The sequence below is a fragment of the Meleagris gallopavo genome, chromosome 6 (assembly GCF_905368555.1).
Source record: "Meleagris gallopavo chromosome 6, MGAL_WU_HG_1.1, whole genome shotgun sequence".
Lineage (NCBI taxonomy): Eukaryota > Metazoa > Chordata > Aves > Galliformes > Phasianidae > Meleagris > Meleagris gallopavo.
This window is the reverse complement of record NC_139409.1, coordinates 19,378,292-19,392,155: the sequence shown is the minus strand read 5'-3', so window position 1 is coordinate 19,392,155 and position 13,864 is coordinate 19,378,292. Positions and strand designations below refer to the sequence as shown.

Genomic DNA, 13,864 nt, shown 5'->3' with positions numbered 1-13,864 from the left:
TTATTGGAACAGGGACTTGCTTATCCTTCCTGTAAAACATCAGAAAGGTATGTAAACATACCTTTATTACAGTTGCTCTGGGAGCTCATATTACTGGAAACAAAGATTAGGTACAAAAAAAACTTTGTTCTGTTTTACACTCAGTTTAAAATGATGAATTATTATACTAGGTAGACAGCATGTTTTTCATGTTATTTTTATTTTCTCCAGCACTTCCTTACTGATGTCATCTGGGTGTATGAGCATACTGTTGTATATATGAATTTGAATAAATACTACAGTGCTGAGAATAGGGTGAAAGAGAAGATGCTTTACTTTTCTCATCAGCTACTGAAACTTTAATACATGCCTCCCTAATTCTCATACTTCTGAGGAAATGTGGCCCTCAGTTTGTTGTGTTCCCTGTCTGGGAGGTTGGAGAAGGTATCCAGGCATGGAAACGCTGAAACAACTCACACCATATGAAGAGAGAAGTGGTCTCTCTGAGAATAGTAAATATTCCTATAGAACCTGGATTTTCTCTAGATTTCACTTCTCTTTGTGGTTTCTTTCTGCCTTGCTCAGGCTGGGTTCTGGACTGACAGTGCTTGTGAAACAAAACTTGGTTACATCTGCAAAAGAAAACCCTTGGCAGAGGAATCAGGGGAAGCTGAAGCTACTTACCCGGGCTGCCAGAAAGTAAGTGTGAAACAAAAGCAGTGAAAGGTCACTGCATCCCACTTTCACTTCCATGATGGTAAGTGGCATAGAAGTCAATTATTGCAATTTGTGGACTCCTAGAAAACTGTTACTTTGTCTGTGCTGATACTTCTTAGACTGATAGACTCAAAATGTCTTCTCTTTTCCTCACTTACATATGCACTTCATTCTGCTGCCTCCTGGTGCAGAACTATTCCTTTTGCCCCAACGGCCTCTCTCTGCAGAGCATCTCATTGCTTTTGAGCAGGATCCCACAGATTGCACAGAGCCATCTAGGTTCAACCCACCTACCTCACAGGAGGCAGAAGTATCTGAGCCTACTGTTTTACAGTGCGATTGCAGCACAGCTCCTTGCAACAGCTGCACATAAAAAATTATATGCTGTTTTATGCTCTATTTAAAATGACATAACATAATACTATGGAGAAAAAAAAAATAAAAATGTTTTCCGTATTTTATTTTTAATTTCTCCAGCACTTCCTTGCTAACGTCATCTGAGTGTATGAGCATAATGTTATGTATTCATAACACAAAAGCAGATCTGGCATTACCGGATTTGTTGAACTGTAGCTGTCAGCTTGCTTACCAGTTCCAAGTCACAGCCATGTCTCATGACAAAGGCACTATCAAGGGGTGAGAAGCAGTGTTGTGGCTGCAAAGCTATGTTAGATTATCCTCTAAATTACTTTTTGTGGCTTCTGAGCTTGATTTTGGTGTCGTGTTAATGTGCTTTTAGAAGAGCTCTGTGCTGGGCAATCTGACAGTTCCCCTTGTGTATCTGTTGTTTGCATTGGCAGGGCTGGATGAAGCATGGCTTTTACTGCTACTCCATAGGGCAGCTACCTGCAACATTTTCAGACGCAAAACTTATCTGTGAAGAAAATAAAGCTCACCTTGCTACTGTGACAGACAGGTATGGCAGTGTAATCTTGTCCTTTCAGATGTGCAACCAAGCCAAAAATTCAACTCTTCCCATTCTGCAGTTATTAATAGTGTCTAATGTGATACCACTTCTTTGGTGTAAGATACACGTTAAAGCTAAGTATAACAAAACAGGCAGTGCTATGTCATCAATATTAACATTCAAGCTATGGCTGCTACTCACCAGCACTCCTGTTGTCCCTGGTAATAAAGATTTGAGTCAGGCCCCCAGCAGTCCCAAATCATCAGACTGTTTTAAAACTCACTGAAATGAACTAAACAGATAAATATGAAACTATTTATTTCTTCTGGATTTGAGTTTTTAGCCTTTTCTTCGTAATAGGAAGATCTGGAAATGTATTCTTTTTTTAGAATAATTATATTATCCTAGACTAAAGGGATTTAAAGATCTAAACCTTATTTTAAATCACTGTATCACTGATTTAAATAAATGCATTAACCTAAGTATTGACTTATATTGCTCGTTGTATAGCACAAGGGGGAGAACAGGATCACTTTAAATTATAAGCATGATTTACATTACCTAATTGTAACGTAAACAATTTGTATTATGATGAGAGCTATACATTTAAGACCATAATCCTTGTTTCAATCTATGCTTATTTTTTCCCACATAATTAACAAATCATCTTAAATTTACCAGATTTACTACAAGGAACTATTTGAAGAAATAGGCAGATTACAATAAAGCTTGATACATTACTTTAGTACTTATTCTTCACAGATATGAACAGGCTTTTTTAACTTCTATAATTGGATTCAAGCCAGTGAAATATTTCTGGATTGGACTCTCAGACGTGGAGGAGCAGGGGACGTTCAGGTGGACTGCTGGGGACCCGGTCACCTTCACTCACTGGAACATGGGAATGCCAGGTAGGAACCAGGGGTTCTGAGTTTCTGCTCTGGGAACCAGAAAGTCAGGGTTTAGAAACTACAGGATGGTTTTAAAACAATTCTGCCATAAATGTGCAGAAACAACCATGCAACTTCTGTTTGTACTGAAGCTGTAGTAGCTCTTTCCAAGTGGCTGCCTGGGACTGCATGTGGCCGCTGCTGTCATTCATTCTTGGTTCTCTGCTGGCTCTTATATTTTGATGATATAATATATCATCAGTATAATATAAAATGAGTATTTTATAACTTATTTTAACTCCTTGAATATTCGAACACTGTGGGGACAGGTAGCTTTTAGTAGTGGGTATATGTTTTGAGACGATGTAGGTATATATCCATAAGGTTTTAAAATTTTCTCTTTCATGAAGGAAGGGAGCCAGGCTGCGTGGCCATGAGAACAGGAACTTCAGCTGGATTATGGGATATTCTCAATTGTGAAGAAAAAAACCTGTTTCTGTGCAAGCAGCTGGTGGAGGGAGCAACCCCACCACCCCCTCCGACAACTCCTCCGCTCCCGTCCTGCCCAGATGAATGGCAATCCATTCCTCAGAGCAGCTTCTGCTTCAAAGTAGGTGTTTAACAAATGAAAACAAACACTTGTCATTTCAAGTAAGAATATGCTTCATCTATGCATGGAGGGTGGATTTTATCCTGCTTACCTAATGGGTCATTTGCATTTACACATCTCTAACCATATCCTGGGTGGAGCATCCTGAGGTGCTGAAAAGTGCTGTGTGCTGCTGGATTTGAAGTTTGGAGCTACCAGGATTCTAGATGATGGCAAAAGCAAGGCTGCAATAATCAAGTTTGCTAGGTGACCACACAAGCAAGATGGCACAACTAAATGTCAAATGATTAAACTAGAGGCCAGAGAACAAAGAAAACAGAGGCTCAGAATGCTGACTCTAAATTACTGTAATATCTGAGACTGTATTTAACTGCCCACTTTTCACAGATTTTTCAGAGAGGAAGGGAGAAAATGCAAACATGGTTTGGTGCAAGAGATTTTTGCAGAGCTATTGGAGGAGATCTGGCATGTGTTCACAGTGAAGAAGAGCAAAAACTAATATCTAGTTTGTAAGTATCTGCAAAATACATTGTTTAAATATAGGAAAGATATAATTTTAAAAATGAACATTTTGCAGGACATGAGGAATTTCCAATGATCAGTTTCTTTTTTGGAAAGACAATGTGCATCTCTGCAAAGTGTAAACAGGTAGAAACAGAGGTAAAGAGGTGGAAAGAAGTGAGCAAATGTGCTTCTTGGCAGGCCTTTGGGTAGATTCCTCTATATATGAGAGTAGCTTGAACACACACAAAAATGAAAGAAGGGTCATAAAAATTGGTTTCAACTGAGTTTAGTTGAAAAAGAGAAACCTATTGTAGTTGACCAGCAGATGAAATAATCGAAAAATTGAAGGAATATTTTATGCTGTGAAATGTAATTTTCCTTCTTTAGTTAAGGGGAAAAATTGGAGACTAAGAAAGACTGACCTACTCTCATTTGTTTAACTGAAGCAAATGAGTACTGGCTAGTCTGGATTTGAATGCATAAGTTTCTCTGTGGGACCAAGACCTTAAAATTTTTATTTAATTCAGTAATTTTGTTAATGTGATATCTGTGATCATTCCTGTGCAGTTCTGTTTCCTTGATTCCTGTCAAATGTTTTTCCCACATGAAAATGGGGGGATTACTTTACATCAATTCCTTAAGTGATAATTCAAGTGACAAAACTTCTGTATGACATATATTCTCCATCTCTATTTCATGCTCTTATTGTCTATATTTGCACATAATCATTCAGAAATAAAGACTATCGTCACTTATCTTACTGGATGGGTTTAAATGCCTTGGACTCTGATGGAGGATTTACATGGTGTGATGGTTCACCGGTGAGTAAACAATTTCTTGTTCCTAATCCTTTTCTTATACTAAACATACAGCTTGTCAAGCATGTACAAACCACAAGTGACTTTAACTCAATTTCCCAAGTCTGATTTAGGAATTAGTTTTTATCTTTTGATAGTTCACAGTCATACAGAGTAGTATGACAGTTATAGCAATGAAATAACACCAAAGATAATGGAATCTCTATTTTCTCTCTTGGTTTAAGCCATTCTGGTTGTACCGATCTCTGTATTTCCATTTGTCATTTACTGTGAGAAATAATTGTGTTTGTTTGGTGAAGATAAGCTTTTTTGCCTTCACCCTCTTAAGTAGCTCAATGTCTGCAAGGCCCAAGACGATATAATGGCAGCTTCAGATGTCTCTGGAACATCAGGGCAGGAGGAGAGGATCTGAGGAAAGTTCTTAGATTCTACTTTCTAGAGCTTGACAGAACAGCTTTATCTCTTCACATATAATGGAGGAGAACAGTGTTTTGGCTTACTAGTGTTGGCCAGTATGTACACAGAAGAATCACTATGCTATACAATGGTCTTGTGGTCATGTCTTTCTTCCAGAGTTTGGAACAAACAGATGATATGGACCATGAATTCAAATGAAGTGTTTTCTTCTTTAACAAGTTAAAAAAAAAAAAATTGCTTCAGTAGAAAACCCTAAAAAAGCTGTGTTTTCACTATAGGTAAATTTTCAAAAATGGGCAAATGGAGAACCAAACAATTATGATGGAAATGAAAAATGTGGAGTGTTTTATGGTTATAATGATATGAAATGGAATGATATATTTTGTGAACATATGCAAGACTATGTTTGTCAAATAAAAAAAGGTAAGTTGAAGACCTTTTTTTCCTAAAAAAGTATTTAGAAACAGTATAGAACATCCTCTCTAGGTCAGATTGCGTCACATGTATTAAAGCCAGCTGTTCCATGAAACACTACATGAATTTCAATTCAAATAAAAGCAGTTGAAAACCATGAATTCATCAGTGAGATACATGTGTGAGTTTAGCATGCACATGCAGCATGCTGAGGAACTGAAATCGAGTAACCTATATCCATAGTCCATAGTTTATGTAAGCTTGGCTCTAATATAGTAGTTTGCTGAGTGTAACACCTTCTTTCAGATATTCCTAGAAATTTTGTGACAAAAATAATCTTACGAGTAACTTCTAGGTTTCATTTTATTGCTGGAAATTAAAATACAATGGTAAATGATTAAAAAACAATGGCATAAATGTATTTGATTTAGATATTTCTGATATATTTAATATATTCAGATATTGATTTACCTTGCAGGAGCATCACTGAAACCAGAACCTACATCCACATTTGGTAAGTCTTGTACTTTCAGTACATGAAGAAATTTTCATACAATAGTGTTAATGTCTATTATGAACACTCTACTTAATGTTTCATATTGCAGATCATGAGTATATTGTTAGTGAAGATGACTGGATAATATATAATCATAAGGAATATTACTTTAGCAAGGAAGCGATGCCTATGGAAAAAGCGAGAGACTACTGCAAAAAAAATGGTGGTGATCTTGCCATTATTGAGAGTGAAAGTGAAAGAACATTTCTTTGGAAATATGTAAGAAAATAACTTTACTTCAAAAAATCAAGTTTTATCCTCCACTGAAGCCTCTTTTTCAGCTGCCTTCAGGCATATTAGAAAATAGTCTGCATAATAAAAAAATTAGTGCCACCTTTCATGAGTTTAACTACCTAGAAACTTTAACATAATCATTATTCTGATAAATAATTGCTATGTGTACAAAAGTCTTCCATTTCTTTACAAGACTATTGCCAGAGTGCAACTTTCAACTTTTTTTCTGTTTAGTGGAATGTTAGTTACTGAGTGGGTACTTTGTTTTCCACCTTGTTCTCTTCACGAAATTTAAAAATAAAGGGAAAAAAATCCCTCTTTTTGTCAAAATAGATTTTAAATTTTCAAGAAATAGTTTGAGCCAGGCTGCTTTACAATAGGAAATGGATAACTTGGTGATTCTGGTTTTCTATAAATAGTTTTTATACTATGAAAAACAAGTATGATTCCTCCCTTTCTTCCATGTGATTAAACAGTAAACTCCATTATTTACTTGCAGCCTTTTGGCAATTTTCCATTATGTTTTCCTAAAACTCTACAAATATGTTTTTTTTATTTTATAGCCCTCTTAAGACATTTTTTATTTTGTTTTGTTTTTAATCTTAACACAGCATTTTGCCCCATTTCTTTTTTCTTGCATTATGCTTTTATTTTTATAATTGAATGATAATTTTGCTTTTTGAAGTTCGGGCGCATAATCCCAGCAACTCCTTGTACGTTGCTTGCCATCTAACCGTATAAATGTAAATAAGGTGTTTTTGAGTGCTTGTTCATTTTATTTGAAATCTATTTGCTTACATCTCATTGATACTTTTTTGTGTGTGTGTGTGTGTATGTTTTAGACTTTTTACAAAGATCGAGGAAATAATTTTTTTATTGGCTTAACTGTGAGCCTTGACAAGACGTTCCGGTAAGTGAAAACATTAAATATGTAAGACTCATATGTGATGTGTGAATATTTGCCAAGGCTGTTTCTAGGAGGCTACTGAGGCTTAAAGGCAGACAGAGTTTGACGTAAAATCTTAAAATACAATTCTCATTTTCAGTGTAGCATTTCTCCTATGATATTTTCATTATCTATTTTCTCTTCTTCTAGTTCTAGGCCCTGTTTTTTGTTTTGTGACATCATGTTTGCTCACAGTCACAGTGTGCTTTGAGTTAACACATGCACTCACTCTCCTCATTAAATGCAAGATAAGATAGATAAGATCGAGGTCTCTAGAGATATTCCAGGTGGTACTTAAAGAAAGTATTAAATATTCAAATGATCAAAACCTTCCTCTGCGTTCATCTTCTGCCTTTTTCTAGTGCCTTCTTCAGGGATTTCAAAGTTGGTCAGATGAGTCTCTGCTTCATTTCAACCTTTCTTCTGAATTCTCAGGATGTCTTTCTTGTCCACAAGCCACAGACGCTCATCTCTGTGGAACTAAGACAGTCTGATTTCCTGGAGCTTCTGCCTCCTCCTTCCCTGCCCAACTGTTAAAAAAAAAAAACAAACTTTATTGTTTGTCTTTACTGCTCCTCTAATTTAATCCTTTTTTTTGGATGATGGTCCAACTTTATCAGAAATCATAGAATCATAGAATTGTAAAATCATAGAATGACTCAGAATAATAGTAATATAGTTTCTAACCCATAGTTTGGGTTGTAAGGGTCCTTAAAGACTGTCTAGTTCCAACCCCCTGCTATGGGAAGGGACAACTTCCACTACATCAGTTTGCCCAAAGCCCTATCCAACCTGACCATGAACTTTTCCAAGCTTGGAGTATCAACAGCTTCTCTGACCAACCTGTTCGTGTTCCACCACTCTCACAGTAAGGAATTTGTTCTTAATGTTTAATCTAAAGCTACTTTAAAGCCATCTACCTTTTTGCTATTGCTATAGCCTCTGATAGCCGCTCTCCAGCTTTCCTGTAGGCCCCTTCTAAGTATTGAAAGGCCACAATGAAGTCTCTCAGGAGCCTCCTCCAGGCTGAACAACACCACCTCCCTCTGTCTGTCTTCATAAAAGAGCTGCTCCAACCCTCTGAGCATCCTCATGGCCCTTCTCTGGACTCATTCCAACAGGCCTATGTCCTTGTTCTGGGGAGCCAGGTCTGGATGCTGTACTCCAGATGGGGCCTCACAAGAGAAGAGTGGTTGAAGACAATCATCTCCCTTGACCCGCTGCCCATGTTCCTTTTGATGCAGCCTGGATACACTTGGCTTTTTGGGCTGTACATCAACACTGCTGACTCATTTTGTCTCATGTCTTTAAGACATTCCTCCCAGTTTACTCTATGTTATTTTTTTTCCTGTTTGACTCAGGAAGATTTGCAAGTGAAAGCAGTTAGGCATCCTTTTGCATTCCTTATTTGTAGTCTACTGGCAGGAACATGCATACTGTTGATTAGCCTCACAAACTGGAAAAACACTGAGTGGCCCTGGCGCTCATGCTGTCTGAAGGCACATTCCCCACTTGACTGTGCTCCCTCCAGCACTCTGAGGCTTTTTTCTGTTTTTTTTTTCATAGGGCATTTGTGAGAATAAATTTGTGAATCACTGAACTAGGAAGTTTGTTTTTTTTTTTTTTGCATAACTGAAAGCAGTAGCAATACGTATTATAGATTTCTTTTGTTAACAAAATGGTTCCTAGTACGTAATTCGAGAATCTGTCTTACCCTTCAAGACATATTACTGCTTTGGCCCCAGGAAATTACTAAGTTAGCCTCATGTTTTTGCACCTGTGCTCCAGGTAAGGCCAGGCCTAGTGTTACATCGGTGTATTTTGTTTAAGTTATTAATGCTCAGAGACAGAGAAAAACTGTGACTTTGAGAAGACTAGCTGAGACCTGGTTCAGGTCAACAGTATACACATTAGACATGCAGATATGTTTTAATGATTTCAAATGAAAAGTTTTACCAGGGAAGAATACATGTTTGTAAACTACGATATAGAAACAAAACAAAACAAAAACCAACCAAGCTCTAGTAAGTCCCTAGCAAAGAAATGCTACCCTAAGAATTATTATTCTCCCAAATCACTTATTTCAGGTGGGTGGATGGAACTACTGTAAACTATGTTGCCTGGGCCCCCAATGAGCCCAACTTTGCAAATAATGATGAAAACTGTGTGGTCATGTATACTCAAACAGGTGAGTGCTGTAACAATATTCAGTCCTTCATGGTGTGGTACAGACTTGAGAGGGCTGAATGTGCAAGTCTGTGTCTTAGAGATCTGCATTAGATTTTAGAGGGGTTAATTAAACATTTAAACTATAATGACCCTTTGGCAGTCATGAATTTTGCTGTAAACCTGAATATTTCTAAGGAGAACATACATAAAATTAGTCATTATTTCCATGGGGAGGGAAATATGGTAATCAGTTCTACTTCCTATTATAGATTTACTAAAGGGAAGGTCACTCTTTATTTCAGTCTCAGTTTTGTCTTTTATTCTGATTTGCCTTAAGGTACGTGGAATGACCTCAACTGTGGCAGTATTGAGCTTTTCATCTGTGAAAGGCTTAACAGTACTGTTCGTCCAAGTATTGCTCCCACGGTACCACCACCCAAGGGTGGGTGTCCAGAAGACTGGCTCCTCTTTGATAATAAGGTGCAGTATAAAAAGTCAGTATACTGCATTTTAAAAAGAATAGAAAACTTCCTTGGTTCAGTATTTAAGTTGAAGCAGTGTTTTTGTTTATCACAAAATACATTCTGACTATGTATATTTAATGACCCTAAAAATAAGATTCCTGAAATAGAAATTATAGTCTGTACTGGGACCACAACTGTTATGAAAGAAATCATGTGCCATACAAGGAGAAATCTTCATTTTGTATTTTTACTATTATTTAGTATTGCCAAAGATAGTTGAGCAACTGGGGAGAAATAACTTCAGAACAATTGTACATTCTTACTTACTTTGCTAAGCTTATCTGGCAGTCACTTACTGCTGGGACACTTTTTTGACCTGTGTGAATTCTTTTCTGAGGTCTTAGGCATTCTTTACTCAAAGTCAAGCCTCTGAAATGCTGTGGAACCATTGCTTGAACTTAATTTCCACTGAAATTTTTAGACTGATATATTTCTTCTTCTAAATGGGTGCTAAAATATGGAGGTTTTCCAGTATGCATCTTCTCTTTCAGAAAGACCTAAAGGCAGGCTAGAAAGGACAATAAAATCTTCTTTTGGTTTAAAATATCTAGCTTATCTCACTTGTTACACACAGAGATGCTTTCACTGGAAGCTCTAAAACACCATCCAACTATAGCTTTGGCGCACTTCTTTCTTTTCAGTGTTTCAAAGCATTTGGCCTTAATGAAAATTATACACTGACATGGCATGCTGCACGGAACAACTGTATTACTTTTGGAGGAAACCTGGCTACTGTCTCAAAAAAGGAAAATCAAGGTATAAAGTACAAATCTTTTGATACTAGATGAGACATCAAATGATCATGGAGAAACAGATTATAACATTTTCCTTCCATGTACAATATTTATCTTTTCTTCAGCTTTCCTCATGTCTCTCTTAAAAAATACTGCAACCGATGCCTGGATTGGACTGAATGACATAAATCATGAGCATACATACTTATGGACGGATGGAAGTCCAGTTTACTACACAAACTGGGCAAAAGGTTCCCGAAGTTACTATAGTAAGGTAAAAAGTTTATTGTTATCATGGAATCATAGAATCACAGAATAGAATAGCTTGGGTTGAAAGGGACCTTAAAGGCACTTAGGGGGCAAGAGGGAGACTCATCCTTCTCGAAGCAGAGACTAGGACCCATTCTCCTATGTCTTCAGGTTTTGTGGTCCGTCTCCTCAGGTTTGGAAGCTAGCTTAACTTCTTCCCCTTGCAAGGACTTCAGACAGGATAGTTGGCCTGCCTGTATCACTGCACAATACCACTCATCGATTTCTCTCCCTGATTGCTGAATACTACATTTCCTGGTGATCTCCTCAAGCAACCTGGCTACTTGCTCAAAAAGTTTGTCAAACTGGGAACACTTGCACCTCCTCTGCCCTAAGAGAACTTCCAGGTTCTGGAATTCCCTGCAACAGAAGATATGGGCAGCTTTATTCACTCATCGAGAGATCTGTCTGCTAAAGTCACTGGCCCCCAGTCTGGGTTTCTTATCTCAGCCCAACCATTGTGGCCAATGGTTGCCATGTGTATTTCGATAATGCTGTTCCCAGAAGACAGAGACAGAGAGAGAGCTGCCTGGTGCTCTTCTGGTCGCTCGTGTTTCCTGAATGCATCTTGGAGTCTGACTGTTAAAACAAATGATACTGCTTTTTAATGTAAAAAGTGCTGCTAGCAGAGGATGGTTTCGATCCATCGACCTCTGGGTTATGGGCCCAGCACGCTTCCGCTGCGCCACTCTGCTGTTCTTATTTTAGCTTTTGTGGATGAATAAAATGTACTTCAGCTGTATTTTGCTGTAAAGTTACATTTCTACTTTTTTTTTTTTTTTTTTTTTTTTTTTTTTTTTGTAATGATCTTGTTGATTTTGAAAGCAAAGTAGCCATGAAGGTCCACCTTGGACATTTTTTCTCAACTTCTGTGTTTCATCATGATTTTGTATGAATCCAGACAGATGTTTGGAAGCATTGTAAAAATCTCAGACAAGTGAGCAATTTCCCTCCCTTTACCATGACTGATCAGGAGATTCAAATAAACCATAGCAGAGCAACAACTGTGTAACGTTATACAGCGAGTGTTATTTAGACATGATGAAAATGGTATATCGTTACATTTCTTGATGCTAAGCCTAGTAAGATATGTGCACTGAATATAGTCCTCCAGTAATTTTATTCAGACATGTGTGGCTGAATGTGATAGGGAAATGTATATCCAGTAGGAAAAGGAATGCTTCCTATTTATCTGTATCTTTTTCTTACTAATCTAATTTCCTCCATAGGATGACTGTGTCTATATGAAGAAGAACCCTGTTGAACAAGCAGGGAAATGGAAAGATGAAGACTGTAAAGCAAGCAAAAGCTACATATGCCAGAAAAATACTGGTGAGTTTTCTTTAAGCACCTTCTAGAATAGTTTATGTATTAAATTATGTTTTATGTAAAACCCACAGTAAAAGTGATTTTCTCAAAGTCAGTGTCATTTTAACTGAAATTAATTTGCAATTTTGAAATATGTCTTGCGTTACGATCCATTTAAACAAGCACTTATAATGTTTCCTGCGAGAAAAACTTCCTGTTTTAAGGACCAGATCAGTAAATTAAAAGTAATGATAATAATAATAATAAACTATGTATCATAATGTATTTTACAGTTGTTAGCAGCCAGGATGGAGAGAGAGAGAACCATAAAGATCATTTCTGACATGAAAATTTTGTCAGAGAATATGAAAACATGGCTTCATCACTGCAGTGCTAACTGGGAATCTTAATTTGTTATTGCAGTCTCTCTCAGTTACTTGATTACTCTGATACACTAGATCCTCTTTCATTGTGATAATACATCTAGCCAAGATAAAGCTTCCAACTTACATCTTTGTTTATTTGTTTGTTTGTTACAGACCCTAAATTGCAAAGTTCCCAAGCCGTGGTTCCAATGTTTGGCTTTAACAGCTATGGTGATGACCGCTATGCAGTCATCAACTATAAAATGAACTGGGAAGAAGCACAGAAGAATTGCAAAGACCAATATGCAGATCTTGCCAGCATTTTAGATCCTTATGTTGAAGCTTACCTGTGGTTACAAATATTAAAGCATGGAGAGCCTGTATGGATTGGTCTTAACAGCAACATGGTAAGTCAATAAAATGCTTGTGACAAACACACCTGTACTCCAGATCAGCATAGATAGACTGTATTTCTTGCTCAGAGGTTGGCAGAATCCACTACTGTGGTCTCCAGAGAGAGTGCTATCAATCAGATCCATGAATGCTTGGCAGACATCAAAGTCTTGCCAAGATACTTGATTTCCCTTCAATTGAGAAGTTTTAAACATCTACATTTTTGGCCATAACATAAGCAAGAAGTGCCACAGTCTACATTTCAGAGGCCACCAAGGCTGTAGCTGCAGTAGCTAGTGGCTTCAGAGGTAAAAGAGGTTATGAACTTCTGCTTCCTGCACTCTTCCATGCATGTGGGAGGCCACAGCTCTTTCTGAGAACACTCTGTGGAGCATACCACAGAAACAGCTTGGCTTAAAAGTAGTTTTTTCTGTGTGGTTATTTTGAGCATTATTGTTTCAAGTTAAAGCCTAGCATTAACTTCTGTCTCAGTAGAAGCGGAAATGGTAAGGTGCAGCATAAAGAAAGGAGCAGCCCCCTGGATGTGGGAATACTGTTGGGCGGTTTTCAGAGCTGATGCCAGTGCCCTGCCAAAAGCTGCCAACAGCTTCAAGTCAGCAAAGAGTGTGAAGGGCTGAAATGAGAAGCATTTGCTAAGGGCATATAAAAAGAATATGAAAAAAGATGATGCAGCTGGATATTTGTGGGAACAGAGTTATAAGGAAGTCAAGAGCAGAGAATTAGAGCTGGAGCTTGATGGGACATTAAGGCACAGTTCCTGATGTGAGATGAATAGGAGCTAAATTTTGGTGAGAGCAGGCATTGGGGAACCAGGATTAGATACAAGATTGGGATGGAACTTGGCCAAGAAGGAGATCAAAGGAAAATGGACAGGAAAGAAACTGGTATGGAGAACTAAAAGGGAGCCTGCCTCGAAAGACAGCAGGAAGAAGGGATCAGGCTGCACATGATGGGGTTGGCAGAGCCATAACTGCAGCTGCTGCTGGTCATGGTCTGCAAATAGTGGTGAAATCCACTGAAAAAAGTACATGTTGTAGAGAAAAAAATAT

The 13,864-nt window shown here is 37.7% G+C and overlaps 1 protein-coding gene and 1 non-coding gene across 2 annotated transcripts in view; one reads left to right on the top strand and one right to left on the bottom strand.

Moving 5' to 3' along the window:
• LOC100545269 (macrophage mannose receptor 1-like) overlaps positions 1 to 13,864 on the top strand; it is a 28,067-nt gene that overhangs the window by 7,865 nt on the left and 6,338 nt on the right. The window contains exons 9-24 of the mRNA XM_085227313.1: positions 565 to 678; positions 1,497 to 1,612; positions 2,366 to 2,514; positions 2,904 to 3,103; positions 3,491 to 3,612; positions 4,341 to 4,428; positions 5,121 to 5,265; positions 5,735 to 5,770; positions 5,862 to 6,031; positions 6,889 to 6,956; positions 9,080 to 9,180; positions 9,499 to 9,641; positions 10,327 to 10,441; positions 10,545 to 10,693; positions 11,958 to 12,060; positions 12,576 to 12,808. Of these exons, the coding sequence (XP_085083439.1) occupies positions 565 to 678; positions 1,497 to 1,612; positions 2,366 to 2,514; positions 2,904 to 3,103; positions 3,491 to 3,612; positions 4,341 to 4,428; positions 5,121 to 5,265; positions 5,735 to 5,770; positions 5,862 to 6,031; positions 6,889 to 6,956; positions 9,080 to 9,180; positions 9,499 to 9,641; positions 10,327 to 10,441; positions 10,545 to 10,693; positions 11,958 to 12,060; positions 12,576 to 12,808 (2,052 nt within the window). The remainder of the gene's footprint in view (positions 1 to 564; positions 679 to 1,496; positions 1,613 to 2,365; positions 2,515 to 2,903; positions 3,104 to 3,490; positions 3,613 to 4,340; positions 4,429 to 5,120; positions 5,266 to 5,734; positions 5,771 to 5,861; positions 6,032 to 6,888; positions 6,957 to 9,079; positions 9,181 to 9,498; positions 9,642 to 10,326; positions 10,442 to 10,544; positions 10,694 to 11,957; positions 12,061 to 12,575; positions 12,809 to 13,864) is intronic.
• Positions 11,352 to 11,423, bottom strand: TRNAM-CAU (transfer RNA methionine (anticodon CAU)). The gene has a single exon. It is a non-coding gene; the product is annotated as a tRNA-Met (tRNA).